The following is a 19,264-nucleotide window of genomic DNA, read 5'->3' as shown; positions in this document are numbered from 1 at the left end:
TAAATTATAAAAACATATTATTCCAGTCTCAAACAATTATGGCCTAACAAAAATTTCAAACAGGATGAATTTCTTCATGATGATAAAAGTGAAGAATAAATAGCATTATTTTCATTAATGCATTTGACACCACTTAAAAAAAAAGTCAACAGTTTTTTTTTAATTTTTCACTAATATTTCTAAAACCAAAATAAATATTAAAAACTGAACCCGTAAAATGAAAAAAGAAAACTTTACACAAAATCTATTCTTGGTTGCTTATGTAAATGAATTAGTTTTTTTGTAAAGTGTAACCAAATGTAAGAAATTTTCATAAGGAAAAAGCAAAGAGAGACGCTAAAAAGTTTAGAATTTTAAGGGTACTTTACAGATTAATATAGGTTTAATTTATTTGTAGAAATAAAAGAAATACTATTTTAAACAGGAAGAATTTGGCACTCAATCACATCGGCATTCTTACTTTTACTTTAAGAAAAATTTGGAAAATACTTTTGCCCAGCCCATGAACTCCATTTGCATTTTTATAAATACATCCACCGCAAATGTCTTACGTGAAAAATTCTTCAACCATACAAAATCATCTTTCTGACTGAGGAGCAACAATCATCCAGAATGAAATAGTTATAAGAAAACCCAATTCAAAATAAGCACGAATTCTAAGAGAAAAGGCAAAGGAAAATTACCTTAAAATAACAAAAGTGTTGTATGTTTATTGCTCCATATTGCTAGTGAGAAAAACCCCATTTTAAAAACTTCAAGTCTCAAATTAAACAATAAGATAAAAAAGCTTCTAGCCACCATTTTAAATTTAGGGTAGAATTTTATTAACAGCAAACAACATTTATAGCCTCATAGCTTTGCCGTAACAGACACATATGTTCAAAGAAATTTTTGGAATTTTATCTCCCATATATTTTATATCTGGGCTGCTTTCATAAAACAGTAACAAAATACTAATATTTTAGTAAAATTTCCAGCTGAAAAAATATTGGGAATTGCCTTGCGCAACATCTCAAAGAATTGTTTTGATACTGCTTTATAAGTAATTGTGCCCACGCAATTATAGGATGAATCTATAATTTTATCCTATTTCTATAACATGTTACTATCACAACTGTGAAATTATCAGTGAAATTAGCTGATTTCTCACTATGTAGAATAGAAAATACAAGAATAGGTCTGCTAACTCAAAACATTAGATTACTACATTTATAGTTTTATAATTATAGAAGGTGGAATAGAAAAACTTGATATTTTTGATTGGTTATTACATGCATGATGGAGGTCATGGAAAGGTATGATAGTAGGGAATCTACTCCTTACTGGTTCTGGTTTCAGTTGCAATGCAGCTGCATTGTGCTTTCACTAAGGAAATTTTTTTTTTAAAAACACCACATTATTGTACTCACGCAGAAAATATTCTGTGAACATTTCAATGTTTTTGCCATAGTCCTCTGCCTTCTTTAACACTATCATTTTGTAGATGGAGAATTTCAGAACAATTTCAGCAACAAAAAGAAAATCATCAGGAAGGCTGTGATTCACAACAATATGGCAGATCATTGAAGAGGTCAACCAGGCGATTGAAGTTTTCCCTTGGAATTCAGCATGTCAACAATCCTCTACTCTAACACTTCCAATCAAACCACAAGAATACTACAGCATTTTGGCTTGAATTTCTATTCCTATCAACTGATAGTAGTTAAAGAATTGACCTTTCATGATCGGGACCAACGTCAAATTTTTGCAAAGACAACGTCAAGATGATGACAAAAAATACAGATTTTCACGTGGCAGTTTGCATTACTAAATAAAACTTCTGGAATTGGTCCAACGCAAATCCAAGACAACTTCATAAACAGCAGATCACAGTTCATAGTGTGGTGAATACTAGAATAAATAGCTCATATTTCTTTGAAGAAGTTGGTCAAACAGTTAGTGAATACAAAAAGGTACACTTTGATGCAGCAGTACTTCACAGAAGGTGCATAAACCAAGCTGAATTGTATTTCTAGCAGGATGGATGACTGTCCATATGGCTAGGGTTTTGATGGAAGAGTTAAGGAGTAATTTTGCAGAATATTTAATTTCTGGACACAGAGACATCACCTGGCCATCCCATTCACCTGATCTTTCAGCGTGTGAATTTTTACTTTGGGGTAATTTAAAATCTAAAATGTATGTCAGAAAACCATGTTCAAACCAAGATGGCTGCCATACTGAGATGCATACTGTGAAATGTAATGAGAAATTTCAGCAACTTCAGCAGTGTGAGGACCAAAAAATAAAATATTTTTAAGATTTTATTTTCCGTACTTAATGTTAGTATAAATAAAAAAATTGTTTTCCAACAATAATATTATATTTGTGGTTTTAAGTCTGATATATGAATAAAAAAGGACTCTTTTAATTACAGTGTTATATTATTCTAGAAATTGATAGGTTTTTCTGCCCTACATATATATATTAAAAGATTTAATAATTTAATAACTTGGTTTGCATATAAATCACCTAACATATGTTTACTGTAAAAATTATATTAACATGGACTTTAACATTAATATTTTTCTATAATTTTTCCAAAGGTCACTTAACTTTTCAAATAAGTAAATAAAATTTTAAAAACATGAAAATGAGTCAATAGGCCTCATTTCCTAATTTTTGTCTCCAAATCTAATAGCATTTATACTTGTATTGCAATTATAATATACTATATAATCCAACAAGGGGAATGATAGTAAAAAAAAATTACACATTTTTGGTTTTTTGAACACAGAGAGTTGATCAAAAAACATTGAGAAATTAAAAAAAGGAGGGTAAATTCCATTAATTTTAACTAATGTATGTCTATGTTGGCATCAATTTGAGTTATAACTCAGGCTCGTATGGACCTAAACATTTTCAAATTTTTATGATGATGATATGGGGTACATACTATCAAGTTTAGTCGGGTCTAAAAAGGGTAATGAGATATACAGACAGACATCATACCCTGGATCATTTGCTAGGAAGAAATAACAAAGCTATTGCCAATTTTTTTAAATGACATTATTTAAATTAACTAGAATCATCTGCTTTCTAGTAAATGTGCATTTTTTACTCTATTATTTTATTCACTAAAGATTTTATTTATTTTACTTTTTCAGATCTTTTCAACAGCATTATATTATTTCATATAATTATTATTTTTAGATACAAACTAAAAATTCTTTTTTTATTTATTAATTATGTGTTTTTATTCTGACCGAGGGTTTTTCTTTATTTTCTTCAATCCTTGCAGGTAATTTAATTTCCAAAGTAGTTTTGTTTTTATAACCCATAAGTATATAGCTTTCCATTACCAGAATGAATTAAAAATATAATATATAATTTACTTACTGATCTGAATAAAATTTATATATATTTCCCACTCTGGAATATTTTTGTGGCCATGCCTATGATATGTAGCAGTAATAAAATGTCAACACTTAATTAAAAAACCTACTTACAACTGCAACAGGTAGAGATAGAAACATAACGATAACTAAAAACTACCTAACATTTTGATAAAAAAAAATTAGCATACATCATAAAAACAGAATAAAATACCTCTCCGAGTAATGTTGGTAAAAATTCATTGTATGTTATATGTTGTATTTGCGCAATGATAAGTCTGCGTGCTTCTTGAAAACGTGTTTCTGGTGACCAATGTGGATTTAATCTTAAAAATTCTTCTGATAAACGATTATGCTCCAAAATTAATGTAGTCATCAAAGCGGCTATACCTGAACTCATTTGATGACATCTAAAAATATAAATGAAAATAAAAATTAATCAAACAAAGTAGTAAACAAACGGTTATTCTTATATATTCAATAGAGAAATATATATTATTTTCAAACTGTCTTTGTGCAAAAGGTGCAGTAAGCTCGCTGCCTATATTGAATGTCCCAGGATCAATTCCTAGCTAGAGACTGACAGACAAATTTATAATAATTCAGCCCTAATACAGTCACTAATTACCTTAATAGTTCATTTAGTTCAAAAAATATATATGGGTAAAAACTATTACAATAAATTTCATACATTACAATTATCTTAAACAAAATACAGGTGGTATAAAAGTATGATTTACACTAATAAATGGTTAATGAAATAAGAGAATTTTTTTTAAAGGAAATATTATTTATCTATTTTCAGCATCGACCACATCAACAGTAATTTTTTAATTTTTTAATTTTAAATACATTTTATTTATATTTTGCAGTAGTATATACAATTAGCTTTTATTTTTGTTATAATGAAAACACAAGAATGATATTACTAAAGTTCATAATGAATTTTAAACTATATCCTGATGAACCAATCCAGTTTAGCGATAACTAAAAAAATTAAATATCAAATCTGAAACAAGTTCAACCATTTTATTTGTTTACACATGTCTAAAAGCATATAAAGAAAAAACATTTTTGTAAAAAATCCTTATAAATCAATAGGAAAAGTGCATAGTAAATGAATCATAAAAGAGATGTTATGACATAGATAGCAATCTTTCAGTCTTTTTTTTTCTTTCAATTCAGAATTTTCCAGTTCTGAATTGATTGTATCTCAATATATATCTATAAAAAAAAATAATCATATTTTTTGAAGTCGGGGTGGGATTTATATAATTTAATTTAAACCATTATTTGTATTTTGATTGGCAGTAGACTTTTCACCTCTTAACAGAGTAGAATTGTGAAGAGATTGTGAACAGCCGGAAGCTGAAGGTAATAAGAGGGTTAATTTTCTGGTCAAAAGGGATGCTACAACACCAATTAATTAGACAATGTGACCAGTCTCTGTAATTAACAATTATCTTGCTAAAACTGCAGTAAAATAACAAGTCACTGAAGAAGCAATAAACAAAAAAAAAACTCAGCCATCCATTAAATTCTATACGATTTATTAAAGAACTCATTAAAGATCATACCAGATTTCTTCTCAATCTACGCAAAGTTCTTAGAAAGTTGATCAGTAACTAAATTGGACATCATAAATTCAGAAAGAATTGTAAAATTCAATCAACGAGAATGATAAATATAAACCAGCAATCTATGTAAGAGATATCATGCACATGTCGTAATAGTACAGAAACTTGTATATAACAAAACGTTACAATAATTTTATAACTGAATCTATTAAATTTAACTGGATAAAATGTAATATGTTAACTAATAAAAATAAATATTTACATTAAAGTTATTAAACAGAATATGTTGATCATTTTAATAGATTATTACTAAATTAAAAACAGCTTAAAATTAATTTTCTAAAAGCTGTATAATAAAAATAGTTTTACCAAGATAAAATAATGTTCAATAATGGTTTCCAAAAGAAGCAGAAAAAAGAAACTAACAATGTCTGGTCAAAAGAGATAAGATAAAAACAAACCAGAAGAATGAACAACTATTAGGGACCAGGAAAGAAAATGCCCAAAAAAGAGAAATGAAGGTTAAAAAAACGAAGTTTTTTTCACTCAAAATATACAGAAGTATAAAAAAGCAGGGGTTTAAAATGACATAATATGAGTATCTCTTAACTTTGACTTACAGTAATGAATAATAAATAAAATGAAAGAGTAGGTAAAATTATTTACCTATAAGTATTCAATGAGAGCACCTTTTGTTGTGTGGTAAACATAACTGATAGGAGAGTTCATCCCGTACTTTAACTAGAATGTGTACCAGTACTGGAAGCGACAGATGTTTCAATCCTATCCCACACTTCAGATCCTTTATAAAACCAGAAAAGGAAAAAAATCACATGGGATCAGATTGTATCAAACCTTGGAGGGCATCGCACATAGCTCTGTTATTGGGTCCATGATGACCTACCCAGCAGTTGAGGAAAACATCATTCGATCAATCCCATACAAATTTATTCCAGTGGGAAGGCTCACCACCTTGCTTCCAAATAAAATTCTCTAGTCCATCTGTACAGCATATCCAAATAACCAAATTCCTAATATACTTGCTTCAGCAAAAAAGAACACCTAAACTTGTCGGCAGGATATTATACAGAAAACATTTTATTTTGGGGAGTCCCTTATAAAATGCATTTTTTCATGAGGATTTTCTCAGCCCCTACATATGGACATTATGCAACTTACTTTTCTACTAAGATGAAATATTGACTCATCACTAAACAAAATACAATCAAGAAAGTTGTCATCTTTAATTTTCATCAAACACCCTTGGCTATCTCATACTCTTTCCTTTGTGTAGACATCCTTCTTTCTTTTTCTGTTTAGCTTCTGGAACCGCCATAAGATATTACTTCAGAGGATGAAATGCATGAATGTAAATGAAGTGTAGTCTTGTACAGTCTCAAGTCAACCGTTCCTGTGATGTGTGGTTAATTGAAAAACCCAACCACCACAGAACACTGGTAACCAAATCTAGTAATCAAATCTTTATAAAAGTAACTGCCTTTACTAGAATTGGAACCTTAGAACTTTCAACTTTGAAATCAGCAGATTTGCAATGACGAGTTCACCACTAGACCAACCCGGTGGGTTTTAGATAGACATCCAGTCATTTCAAACTGATTATATCATCGATGAATTTTATTGCCACTAGGAGAATCATAATTAAATTTTCTACTGAACACATTTTGAACTGTAATAAAACCAAACTATTAATTTAAATTTAGCAAACTGCAAAACAAAGACGTTTTTCTGTTCAATGCCAGTGGAAAGATGGGAAATCAATCTCTGGCCATGCACGCAACTAAAACTGTCCTGTCTTTCTTTGATTCTAGCCTTAAATCAACACTGTAGTCTTCATCCGAAATATATTATAATAAGTTAAATTCCTGATATTCTTTTTTGTATAAACAGTTTTTCAGATCCCAAAATTCATTAAACATAAAAAAAACATGACTCATAAATATATCAAAATAAAAAAAAAACTGTAAGTGATTATTTTACACATGTACAAACAGAATGTCTCAGGAGGTATAGGCCAAATTTAATGATAGTCCAGAGCATCAAAGTAGATAAAAAGGTTTGTGGTTACAAATCCCCTAAGTCGTTTGACTTTTTCTCTATCCACCAATTTGTGTTTTTTCAATAAAAACCTATATTTTAAGAATGGATGAGATATTTTAATGAGATATATAAACACACAAAAACATGCGACGTTATTCAAACAACATCTTATATAAAAAAATAAGTTTGAAAATTTTATGTAGCATTTTTAAATTGTTAATTGTCATGTAAATATTAATTTCATCAAATTATGTTTTCTGAGGTAAAATAAACAAACGTATCATGAACAAAATGGTTCCTCATTTTTTGAAATTGGTTGACACATGAGATAGCTGAGTAAAATAGAGTAAATAGATAGCTCGTAAATAGCTGGGGTATAGCTAAAACTGTTACAGTGGGTCGCATATATGTACTCTGAAACTTCTTTACCAGTTTTCACTTCCTTCACAAATTGCATTAAAAGTATAAATAATTATTTCTATTATTAGTAATAATAAAACAGGTAATGATGAAATAGGGCAACTGCAAACATGAACTTTTTTTATGTCCTGAATCAGTGTCTTATGTTTGGTCAACATCTCCTGGGACACCCTCATTATATTATTTATAGTGAAGAGAACATTTTATAAGTTTGCAAAGCAGTAGTTTTTTCAAATTTTGTTCTGGTTAAGAAAATTTCAAATATGAAGAGAGTATATTCAAACTTAAACTATTGTTAACAACTTCACTAGTACTTCTTTGCCTATTTGATAATTACAAATCTGGACACTAATGAAATAAGTGGTCACCAATAAGAAAAAGATTTAGTGATTCTATATAAATTTTAACTTTAACATTTATTTAATTACATTAACAAAATATCACTAAAGCAGAGATAAAGCGATTTTAATTTCTCTTTAATATCTAACAGTGAAAAAGAATAATACACCAGAAAAGTAACTCGTTATTAAAACTTATTTCTAGAAAGAAAAAAGTAAGTTATTCACTAAAAGAAAAAGCTTTCATTTACTTAGTTTAAAAAATATATCATCAGTACCACTCATCATAATAAGTAATGAAAGTAAAAGGTGTATTTGAACTAAATAACAAAATCACTATTGACTAAGATATAGTTACAAATGTATGAAAGTAATTAGTGCTTACAATCATAATTTATTTTATTCAAGACTATTTCATAAATTATTCTTATCACATAACAAGACTATATTTTCCTGTAATTGTACAAAACTATGCAATTAGGCAAACTAATATTTTAACTTCATGTAGCTACTGTTACAAAATCACATAAAATGAATACTAAACGTATAAAACAGAGTGAAACTACATTCCATAATTAAAAGTTATACATTTTAATCGCTTAAGAAATAAATAAATTCATACTTCTTCTATCCATTCTGCCGATAAATTTTAATTAATTGAGCTGATTTATTTTTTTAAGAAAAAAATGTTACAGCAAAACTAAAAAAAAATTTTCTCATGGTTCATTAATGATATGAGAGCTAGTAGAAATTATTTAAGATTAACTGAACAAGATTGAAACATTTTTTGAGATTAATGAAATGAGTTTAACCAAATTTTTAGATTTTTTTACAATAAGAAATAAATTTTGTAGTGTGTAAAAAATGCCACGTCTGACCAAGATTTGAACCTAGAATCTACCTCTCTGCCATGAAGACTGAATTAATTAAAACACGCTTTGAGCAAAAATAATATGCTATAAAAAAATAATACATTTTAAAATTTTATAACAACAAAAATATACAAATTAAAACAAAACCTTTTTAAGGTATGAATAGAAAAAGAAAATTAATATCTACAATTATTTTGCACAATACAAATTAGAATAATAGCATAAGAATCATCAAAGATATCCAATACTTTTTATTACTAACAATCAATAGTAAAGCTAAATGATCTTATAAAACCACAGAACATTTATACAAAATCTTATTACAAGATGTGGAAGTTGGAATTCCCAGTTATTAATCAGAAATTAACAACAAAATCAATGAACTATAAAAATATTGCAGCATTTTTAATTCACATTCTTTATGATTCACAGTTCACATGAAAAAATATCATGAGTTGATCCAACAATATACTGGTTTTCTTTTTTTGTCATGTAGTGTTACTATTATGTCAGATTTGTACTTAGAAACTTTTCTAAAACATTATTTATTAACATTTATACATATACAATATATACGCCTATATACATAATTACAGTTCTGTATGTTTCACTCTAGCATTTTGTTTCCTGAAAGTAGTATTCCTTGTGTGAAAAAATATATTAAAAAAACTTGAAAAGCAAACATTGTACATTTAAATTAAAGAAATACTAAAAAAAAAACATCTAGTTTCACATGTTAAGGGATTTATAAATAAGGATTTGGACATGCTGGAAAAATTTGCTATAAGCATCATAGCTACTATTAATCTGTCTTTTGTAATTTAGTTTCTCATCATCTTCATCTCTCATCTTCGTCGATTACATCATCTTCAGTTTTATACAGTTCTTAGTCATACAGAGTATTCTGAAAGTCACTGTGTACTTGATTTTATAAATTGACAGATTAATAAAATTTATTACAGATTTCAGATTAGGAAAAGAACTAACAAAAGACAGAACAAGTAATTTCCTTTTATGACTGTACAGTCATGGATATGATTTGTTTTTTTCAAAATAATCTAATCTGTTAATTCCGAGAATGCTTCAAATGCAATCATTTTCTCGAACCTGCTTGAACAACTGAGACACCTTTTGATTTGCTAATATCTTTAGAAAGTAATGTGGTAAATTCAAATGATCATAAAAGGTAAATTCCTTACAGATGATCTAATCTTTATACACTGTACATGCATTTTTTTTTATCTGTAAGATGTGATGATATATTGAAAACGTTTGTTGGTCAATTTGGTCTTTGCTTTTTTTAAATTGATTGATTGATTAACAATTACAAAATTAATGAATTACTACTATTCTTCTAACGTTCTCAAAGAAGATAAGATTAGACATTAGAAAAGTTTAATTCACACTTCTACTTTTATTTATGTACTGGTTTTACACACTATAAGGATTTCAGACAAAGTCATGTTGTCTGGTAGTAATTAAATTGATCAAATGAATTAAAGCTTCAGCTATATACAAAATGACATGAAATACAGCCTTATTTTTGGGACAAGTAACAATTATGGAGTGTTGCTGAATGGTAAAACTACAATGTAAAATTTACACGTGTAATATTTTCTACATATCACTAAAATGTTTGTTATTATTTATATTATTTGTTATTTTTATCAAAAAATAGTTCTATTTTACCAAGCTACACCCTTGAAGAGAGCTCTGAGCCTAGGACGTTTAGTTTTACAGTTAGTGATGCTACTGACTAAGAGCCATCAAGGACGCCGATATTCTATTAAAAAATATATAAACATATATATTTAACTTATTCAGAACTTACTCTTTACACGATGATAATTCAAGTTCAGCTTTATCAAAATGCCTGAACGTTTTAGAATATTGTTCTGAATTGCCATACAGAAACGAAGCATCTAAGAAACCACTAGCACCATTGACTAAAGAACCATTATCTGGAAATAAAACAATGCCTAATTAATAATAAGTTTTAAATTTTAATTAAAATATTAATGAATATTTATTATCATTATACATCTTAAAATTTCTTATATTTACAAGTAATATAATGCATTTTTAGGATATCTTCATCACAATTTAGTCTAGTATGACACAAATAGATATGTTCATCAAATCTCCAATATAACATAACCCTAATAAATAGATAAATTAAGAGTTAATTTAATTTATATTAAATTATTTCTACTTAAATTAAATAATACAACAAAAAAAGAAATACAAAATATTCATCGAAGAAATATTTATAATTAACAACTAAAATAAATGATTATTATGTTTAAAAAATAACAAATTTTTACTTAAAAGAGAAAAATATTAAAAAAATAATAATACTATTAGAAATTTCATACAATTAATGAAATTTTACCTTCAGTAATAAGCGAGATATCACGTCGAATCAATTCTGCCCAAATAGGAAGTATACTTGTAACAAAGTCATGATGTTCAGGTTTAATCACAGACTGTATCGAAGCTAATATATTTTCAATACTAGGAAGCCATTCTTGGGACTCTGGTTCTAGAACAAATTAATAGAAACAAATCGTAATTAAAAATGGTAAATATTGAACACATAAACAAATAAGTAGGTAATGATGTATTTCACTTAGCGAGTATGTTATTAATATAATAATTTATATTAACATTATTTACATTTTATATTTAATGAGGAGGGCTTTAAACCTTAAACATCAGTTGTTAAAAAATCTGTAGATTATTTTTAAATGAAATATAATTCATAACTACACCTTTATTATTTATGAAGTAATAATTAATTGTTGATAGACAGATTATAAAAAAATGTAATCTACAGATTTTTTAACAATTGAAATTAATTATTTCAATTAATTATTTTTTTCAATTAATTAATTTCTTGAAATTAATTATTTGAATAAAATAAAATAAATCATCTTATGTACGGTACTGATACCATATAACATTAGTACTTGTGTTAATTAACAGCTTTATACAATTTTTTGAGTGAAAAATATTTTTATTTCATTACAGAATTACCTTCTCTTTTTTTAAAATTATTTAATATATATTTCAAAGCGTATCAGGAGACAGAAAAAATAACCAATGAAAAAAATCTTGATCTCTGCCTGGAATCAAACTCAACATAGCTAATTTAGAAGTTAAGATTGCTAAACATCAAACCAACTAGCTGGTCCAGTAGTAAGTAGTTATTGATTTAAGATTAGATGTAATTTAAACTTAAAACGTACAGAGTACTCAGTACTGTCACCAAGTGATAGTATAAATAAAGTTAATGAGCTGTATATATCGAACAAAGTCCCTGGAATGATGTTCCAAACCTTATGGTAACAGGACATATCAAATTCACAGTTCCTTGTATCCTCAGCATAGAATAAGTAGGTATTGGTCTGATAAGCAGGGTCCATGAAGCCTACAACAGAATGGAACACAAAGATAGTGGGAGATTTATGTATCTCCCTACTCTCACAGAGACTGGACAAAAGTCTTTTGCTGCTTGGTCATTCATATTTTCGAGTGGGTATTTTTTATTTGGCAGTTATACATTAGTTTGTTAATTAGGACAGAATTTGTGTTCCAGTCCTTTAGACCAGTCTGAAAGCTTACTTGAGCTGACCTTGGGAGACTAGCTGCATATGTGCTTTGTCCTCCCGGCCCGATTCCCCTTCAGTTCATCCGCTGAAAGCTTTTCAGTGCTAGCGCCTCCAACCTAGCAGGAATGCACTTCAACCTACAATAGGAAAAAGGATGAATGGTAAGGAAAAATGGTAAACAGAAATAAGAAGAGATATAAAAAAGAAAGAGTGATCTTTCTACATATAAACTGACATAACTGACACCTTAATGACAGGTTTAAGGTGTCATTACACCAGTGAACACCTATTCTGATCGCCAGTAAACCTTGGATATAAAATATTTCTACACAAGATAGAAAAACTAAAAACTACTAATCAATAATTTGATTATTATCCCCAAAATTAAACTAAAAAATTAAAACCACAGAAAATAAAAAATCTGTGGATACCATATGACTTGTATGCTTATTAAATTACATATACACATTTTTAAAAATACATAAGATTTCATTTCACTAATAACTTCTGATTTCTTTTGTTATTACCGTATTATTATTATTATTTATTGTAAAATTTTTTTTTTTACAATCAAAGGTTAATAATTATTAATAAATCAATAGATTTAAATTTAAAAAAAAAAAAAGAAAAAGTAAATGTATAGAAATTCGAACCGATGTGCCTTCCCCTTGTATGATCAAAATATTTCATTAATTAAATTTTTTTTTTTCATATAACTCTGGAACCAATAAAAATAAGTACCACTTATGATATATCATTGAAAAGCTTTCATTGAGGGCTTATTACTGCAGTTCAGAAAAAGTCCAAAATCCAATTTTTTTGGATTTTTTGGTCGATTACAATGAAAAGGGGAGGAGCACAACTAGATGTTACAGCAGTCCTAAATCAAAAATTTCAACATCCTACAGCTAATTTTTTTTTTGAGTTATGCGAGATTCATACGTATGTATATGTACCTACTTACTAATCAAAATGAATTCAGGGATGGTCAAAATGTATATTTCCGTTGAAATCTGAAAACCGAAATTTTTTGCGATCACAGTACTTCCTTTACTTCGTACAAGGAAGTAAAAAAGAAATTCAGATTTCGTAACAGATCGCTCTCAAAAAACTTTACTTAAAACAGTTAATGAAAGAATAAAATCACAACATTCATAATATACACTAATACCTTATTCGTAAAAAAAAATTTTTTGGTTACAAATTTTTAGAACCTTTTGCTAATTTATCACAAAAAAGCATGAAATAATTTATTTTAAAAAACTAACTTGCTTTTAACACACTAGAAAGTGAAATAATAAGTAGTATCACGGGGTTCGTTAGAACTTCACCGGTCTTTTCTTTTTTTTTCTTTACTTATTAAACATCCCAAGGCAACCAGCCTCCGCCTGTTAAGACATAGCATGGTCGCCTCAGTGTGTCATGGCAGCAGCAGTCTCTGCCCACCCTATCTGCCTCCTACCGGAGGATCTCCCACCGGGGTCCCCAAAGCCTCATCGGAGCGAGCCAACCACTACTTCCGGTCAGCTAATCCACTTCTCCACTATGGGGCTACACTCCCTGTCGCTAACCTACCTGCAGCCGGCACGCGTTCCGCGTACCGCTGTCCCCTTGCATTCCTCAAGGAATGCAAGGGGACAGCGGTATGATGATGATGGCATTAAGGACCCTCATACCATGAGGGTCCTTAATGCCATCATCAGAGAGCCCCGACCCCACTACACTTGCCAGTGGAGCCATTGCCAGTAAGAGTCTGTAGATGGTGAAGTCAACGAACTACGTTTACACTTCTAAACATGACCTAACCTAAAAGTGAAATGAATATTAAGAAATAAGCATGGAAACATTATATTTCGTTTCAATTACATTTGTAATAAAGAATATTTTCAAAAAATACCTCAAATTTTGTTAGACAACATTTTTTCCACTTAATGAACCGCGGGACTCGAATATGTAATTTTTAATTTTTTTACTGTGACCTTATGAATCGTGCCGCTAGATAGCAGTACTTGATAGTAGTATACAAAAACTTGATAATATACTTGAAATAATAAAATTTAAAAAAAATATATACTACAGCTTGTTTTAGTAGTAAATGCTCTTATGTAAATGAAAATACTGAAGATGAAACAATTTTTTTAATTCCTATCCCTTCTTTAAGAAAAAATAAAATAAAAGTATTAGTTTACAAGAGATTATATTAATTTTATTAAAAAAGTGATAAATAAAACAGAATAAAAATCAAAGTTACACTTAAAATATAGTAAGTGCAATATTATACCATGGATCTTTGATTTGTGAAAGTCATTATACTAATTTTATTAAAGAAATAAAATTATGGTATAAAGTGAATGATATGAGTATCAAAAAAAAAAAAAATTGGCCGTGAAATTCACAAAATGTATATTTGTTTGTTCTAGAAAGGCAATACATTTTAATAATAAATACTTAAGATAACTATCGGTAATGTATAAAAAAAATAAAGGAATAATCTAACAAAACGCAGTGATATTAAATGAAATTTTAAACCGTACGATAAGAGTCTCTCTGATATCATTTCTTCCACTCTAAAAACAAAAATTTCTATAATATAAATAAAATTGTTTTTAACAAAACGAAACTGGTATCAAAAATGGTAAGACACTACATTTCTATTATCAAAATCTGTTATTAATTTAGAATTTTGTTTAAAAAAAAATACATGTTAAATATATGTAATAGCAAATATATATATACAACAATAGATAATAAACAGTGTTTAAGTGTTCCATGCAAAAAATGGAAAAATTTGTTTCAACACTCTTACCGGCCTGATTTCATTTATTAAACAACAAATAATCATAATAATTGTATTATTTCTATAAATTTGACATGTATTACATATAAATGAAATCGGGCCAGTAAGAGTTTTGAAACAAATTTTTATTTTTTTTGCTTGTTATATGGAACCTTTAACATTGATTATAAATCTATTATTGTATATCTATTTTCTATTACATATATTTAACATGTATTTTTTAAAAACAAAATTCTAAATTAATAACAGATTTTAATAATAGAAATGTAGTGTCTTTCATACTTTTTGCTATCAGAATCATTTTGTTAAACACAGACAGTTTTATATATATATATCAGAAATTTTTGTTTTTTGAGCGGAAGAAATATTTGTGAGACTTACGTACGGTTTACAATTTCATTGCAATTTTTTTGGATATAATATACTGAATTTCTTAAGTTGTTTCTGTAAAATTTTCCCAAAAAACTAAATTAAATACTTTGTAATCATTTTAAAAGTTCAATAATTCAATACTATAAGAATACATTAATTAGATTGTTTTTTAGGAGAAGAAGGAAGAAATCCAATTTCACCCGATAAGCATTTAGGTTGACTTACTGTGCAACCCTTGAATCGCAATGAGCAAAAATAAAGAAAAGGTACTCCAGCTACTAGAATAAATCAATATAGTGCTACAGATGGAAAAAGAGCAGCATCTATGATACCAATCCAATTATGAAGAGATAAAAGATAATGAAAGAAAATAATCAACAGATCAAGAGATTGCTTCTGAATGGGTTGAAGAAAAAATAAATTATTTCATAGAACATGCCATTTTTCAATCTTTAGCAACTGTATTCTGCATGCATTTTTATTCCTTCCTTACAGTATAGTATCCAATAAGTTACATGAGTCACCTGTTTTTACATGACATACACAATGACTAAAAGTTGGTTTCCCCTGCACGTAGATATAAACTCTGTACAGGAGTTAAGTTTTAATTTTGCAACCTATAATAATCAATCGAAACAAATATTATTAACCAACTGTTGTTCATTTAATTTTTGTATTTCTATTGAAAATAATGGCATTTAAATTTTAAAAAATACAAAAATGAGTTTTTATACTTTAATCTTGATGAAAAAATAATAAGGATACTGCCACTGTAAGAATTTCATAAAAAATTCTAATTCTTTATTACTGATGCATTAACATTTGCATATGCTGAACATAAAATTTGAAAATACTGGAATTATTGGAGATGCTTTGTGACCAAATAGGCCTAGAACTAGTTGAACAGTAGAAAATAAATAACTCATTGTAAAGATTAATAAACGCAAACCAAAAAGGCTAATATTAGATTGTAGAATCCCAAGATAAACTTAAAAAAGTTTCTAAAAGAATTTAAGTTTAGTTAGCCAAGATTACAGTAAATGTTCCTACTCATCATTCATGCAAATGAAAATGATTTTGATACGAGTGGAATAATGTGAAAAATTTATTACTCATTATAAACAAATCCTTATTTCTACAGTTTAGTGATGAAGCAGTACTGATGATGCAAACTTCTAGTAGAATGACCTACTAAACCGTCATAATTATGTTTATTAGTCTGATGATTATATACAAACATGAATGCAGGATGAAATTTTGAATATTTCTTTACAGAGAGATCCAAAAGTCGTGCATATCAAAGTAAAAAAAATAAGACATTAAGTAATAATATTTAAAGATTTTTTTATTATCACAACATATGCTCAAAATGTCTGCCCCGTTCAGTAACTCATGTAAGAACTATTTTTACCATGTTTGAGGTCACTTTGTGGAGCACATGTATACTGATGTTATTAATCTCCATTGTTATGTTCATCTTCAGTTCCTCCAGTACGATTTGTTTTTCAACTAATCATATCTTTCCTTTATAATAATTTTAACCTTTCCTTTAAGATAACCTCACAGGAAGAAATCTGGGGACGTCAAATCGAATGAACACGGGTGCCATCATTCTTTAGGGATGATATGCTCACCAAAAAACTAGTGCAAGAAATGCATTGTTTCATTAGATGTGTGACATGTGGCTCTTTCCTGCTAGAACCAATGATCATCATCTTTAAAAATGCAATAATTTGTATAATGATGTCCCATTACCACAAAACTGTTCACTGTAGTTTCAAAGAAAATTGGGCCCACTATTTGATGATCTGATATGGCACACCACACTTCCATTTTCTGGTAAGGGGTTTTCAGGTAACACTGGATTTTCAATCAACCAAATTCTAGTGTTTTGACTTTTCACATAGCCATGCATGGTATCATTCTAAATGTTAGGGAGTTGAGTGCTATTAGCTGGGTTTCCCCAATCGGCATATTATTCAATTTCTTTCGGGACATAGTGCTTATAGGGATAGTTTGGCTAGGTTTAGGTTGGTTGACTCCAACCCACCGGGTTAGTCTAGTGGTGAACGCGTCTTCCCAAATCAGCTGATTTGGAAGCCGAGATTTCCAGCTTTCAAATCCTAGTAAAGCCAGTTATTTTTACACGGACTTGAATACTAGATCGTGGATACCGGTGTTCTTTGGTGGTTGGGTTTCAATTAACCACACATCTCAGGAATGGTCGAACTGAGTCTGTACAAGACTTCATTTACACTCATACATATCATCCTCATTCATCCTCTGAAGAATTATCTAAACTGTAGTTACCGGAGGCTAAACAGGAAAAAGTAAAGGTTGGTTGACTCCGGCTTGTGCCCGGAATGTAGGGTCGATGACACGGTGGACCATGTCCTGTATGTCTGTCCGAGGTACAAAGCTGAGCGTACCAGAGTTGGTAGGAAACTTGAGAGAGTGAACTCCTTCTTTGATCTGCGGGCCAACTGGAGGACTCGCAGAGACTGGACAATTGTGGCTGGCTTCCTGAAATTCCTCGCCCAACGTAGGGCGGCCAAGGGAATTTAGTAGAGTAGGAACCCGTGTGGCTAGGGTCCGCCTGGACAGTTTGATTGACCGAAGGTAGGCGCTTCGGCAGCGAGCCACGGTTAGTTAGATAAGAGGTGTCAATGACAGTTAAAGCTGTCGGCGGAACGACGATTGAGCTGCCGATGGGCATGGGACGCCATGCAGCCGTGAGGTGTAGCGGCATCTCGACGACGGTTTACGGTGGTGAATGTCACGCGGGACTCTGCGATGGATGAGTGGGAGTAGGCGATCAATCCGCCTCTCCCTGGTAGACCAGACCGGAGTCCGTAATTAACCTAAGTCAGGGGTTTAGTAAGCGTAAGCTGAGTTCATTAAGGGAACTAGAACAAAATCTCGTTGTTGCGATCAACATGTCTGTGATGGCATGCGGTGTTTATTTGCCTCGAATTACGAGACATTCACGAAATTGGCTCATAATAAGTAGAACTAGACGCGGTGTTCGCGCTTCCGCGAGCTCGATTAGCTAGTTCAGAGGGAGACGATGTGGGACAATCAAGATGTCAGGACGAGCCTACAGCGAAGGCAACAAACTGAGTTATTAAATCACCAATGCAAATGTCTATCGAGGCATTTGCATCGGTGGCATCCCAACGAGGCCAGGCTTATTACTATGAGATGTAAAAAGTCAGAGAACCCAACAAGGCATGGAAGGGGGGGGGCGACCGGAACGTCACTAGGCGGATGTCTTCCCCTATGGGGTTGGGATGTTCACATAGCTACTAAGGTGAAACCACACCTCATCAGTGAAAAAAACACGATGAAGTTCTGCAATTCCATGGTTGTCAACAAATGACCGAAACCATGTACAGTACACTATGCGCACTATTCTTTATCCGGCTCCTTCAATTCCTGAACACTGCGAACATGATATGCACGAAAGTGTAACTGCTTCATCGCTCTCTGAGCAATTCCATATGAAATCTGAGAGTGCAATGGTAGTCTCCTCAAGCTTTTTGAAGGCAAACGCTGCTTCACTTTCTTAACCTCAGCCAATTTAGGCCGGTCTCCTAATTCTCTTCTTACCTGCAACTGGTCCGCATTCTCTAAAACAGGCGATTAATTTCGTTATGGTCGAATCGAATTGTTAGGCATTGCCACATCCGGATATTTCATACAAAATTTGTCTAAACATGTACATAAGAACTACTGGAAAAATAATGTTCATCAATGAAGACTCATTGCTCTTGGGAAAATGACGTTTACCAAGCAATTAACAAAAAACTACTGCAAGCGTCAAAATTAAAATTTTTACTAAAAAA

At 30.1% G+C, this 19,264-nt stretch overlaps 1 protein-coding gene across 2 annotated transcripts in view; it reads right to left on the bottom strand.

The window, feature by feature from the left end:
* LOC142330605 (uncharacterized) overlaps nt 1-19,264 on the bottom strand; it is a 178,386-nt gene that overhangs the window by 66,218 nt on the left and 92,904 nt on the right. For both annotated transcript variants that reach the window (XM_075376005.1, XM_075376006.1), the window contains exons 4-6: nt 11,032-11,181; nt 10,471-10,600; nt 3,589-3,784 (exon numbers count right to left, since the gene is read on the bottom strand). In XM_075376005.1, coding sequence (XP_075232120.1) covers nt 3,589-3,784; nt 10,471-10,600; nt 11,032-11,181 — 476 coding nt within the window. The remainder of the gene's footprint in view (nt 1-3,588; nt 3,785-10,470; nt 10,601-11,031; nt 11,182-19,264) is intronic.

The sequence above is a fragment of the Lycorma delicatula genome, chromosome 9 (assembly GCF_047948215.1).
Source record: "Lycorma delicatula isolate Av1 chromosome 9, ASM4794821v1, whole genome shotgun sequence".
Taxonomy (NCBI): Eukaryota; Metazoa; Arthropoda; class Insecta; order Hemiptera; family Fulgoridae; genus Lycorma; species Lycorma delicatula.
This window is presented reverse-complemented; position numbering and strand designations above follow the sequence as displayed.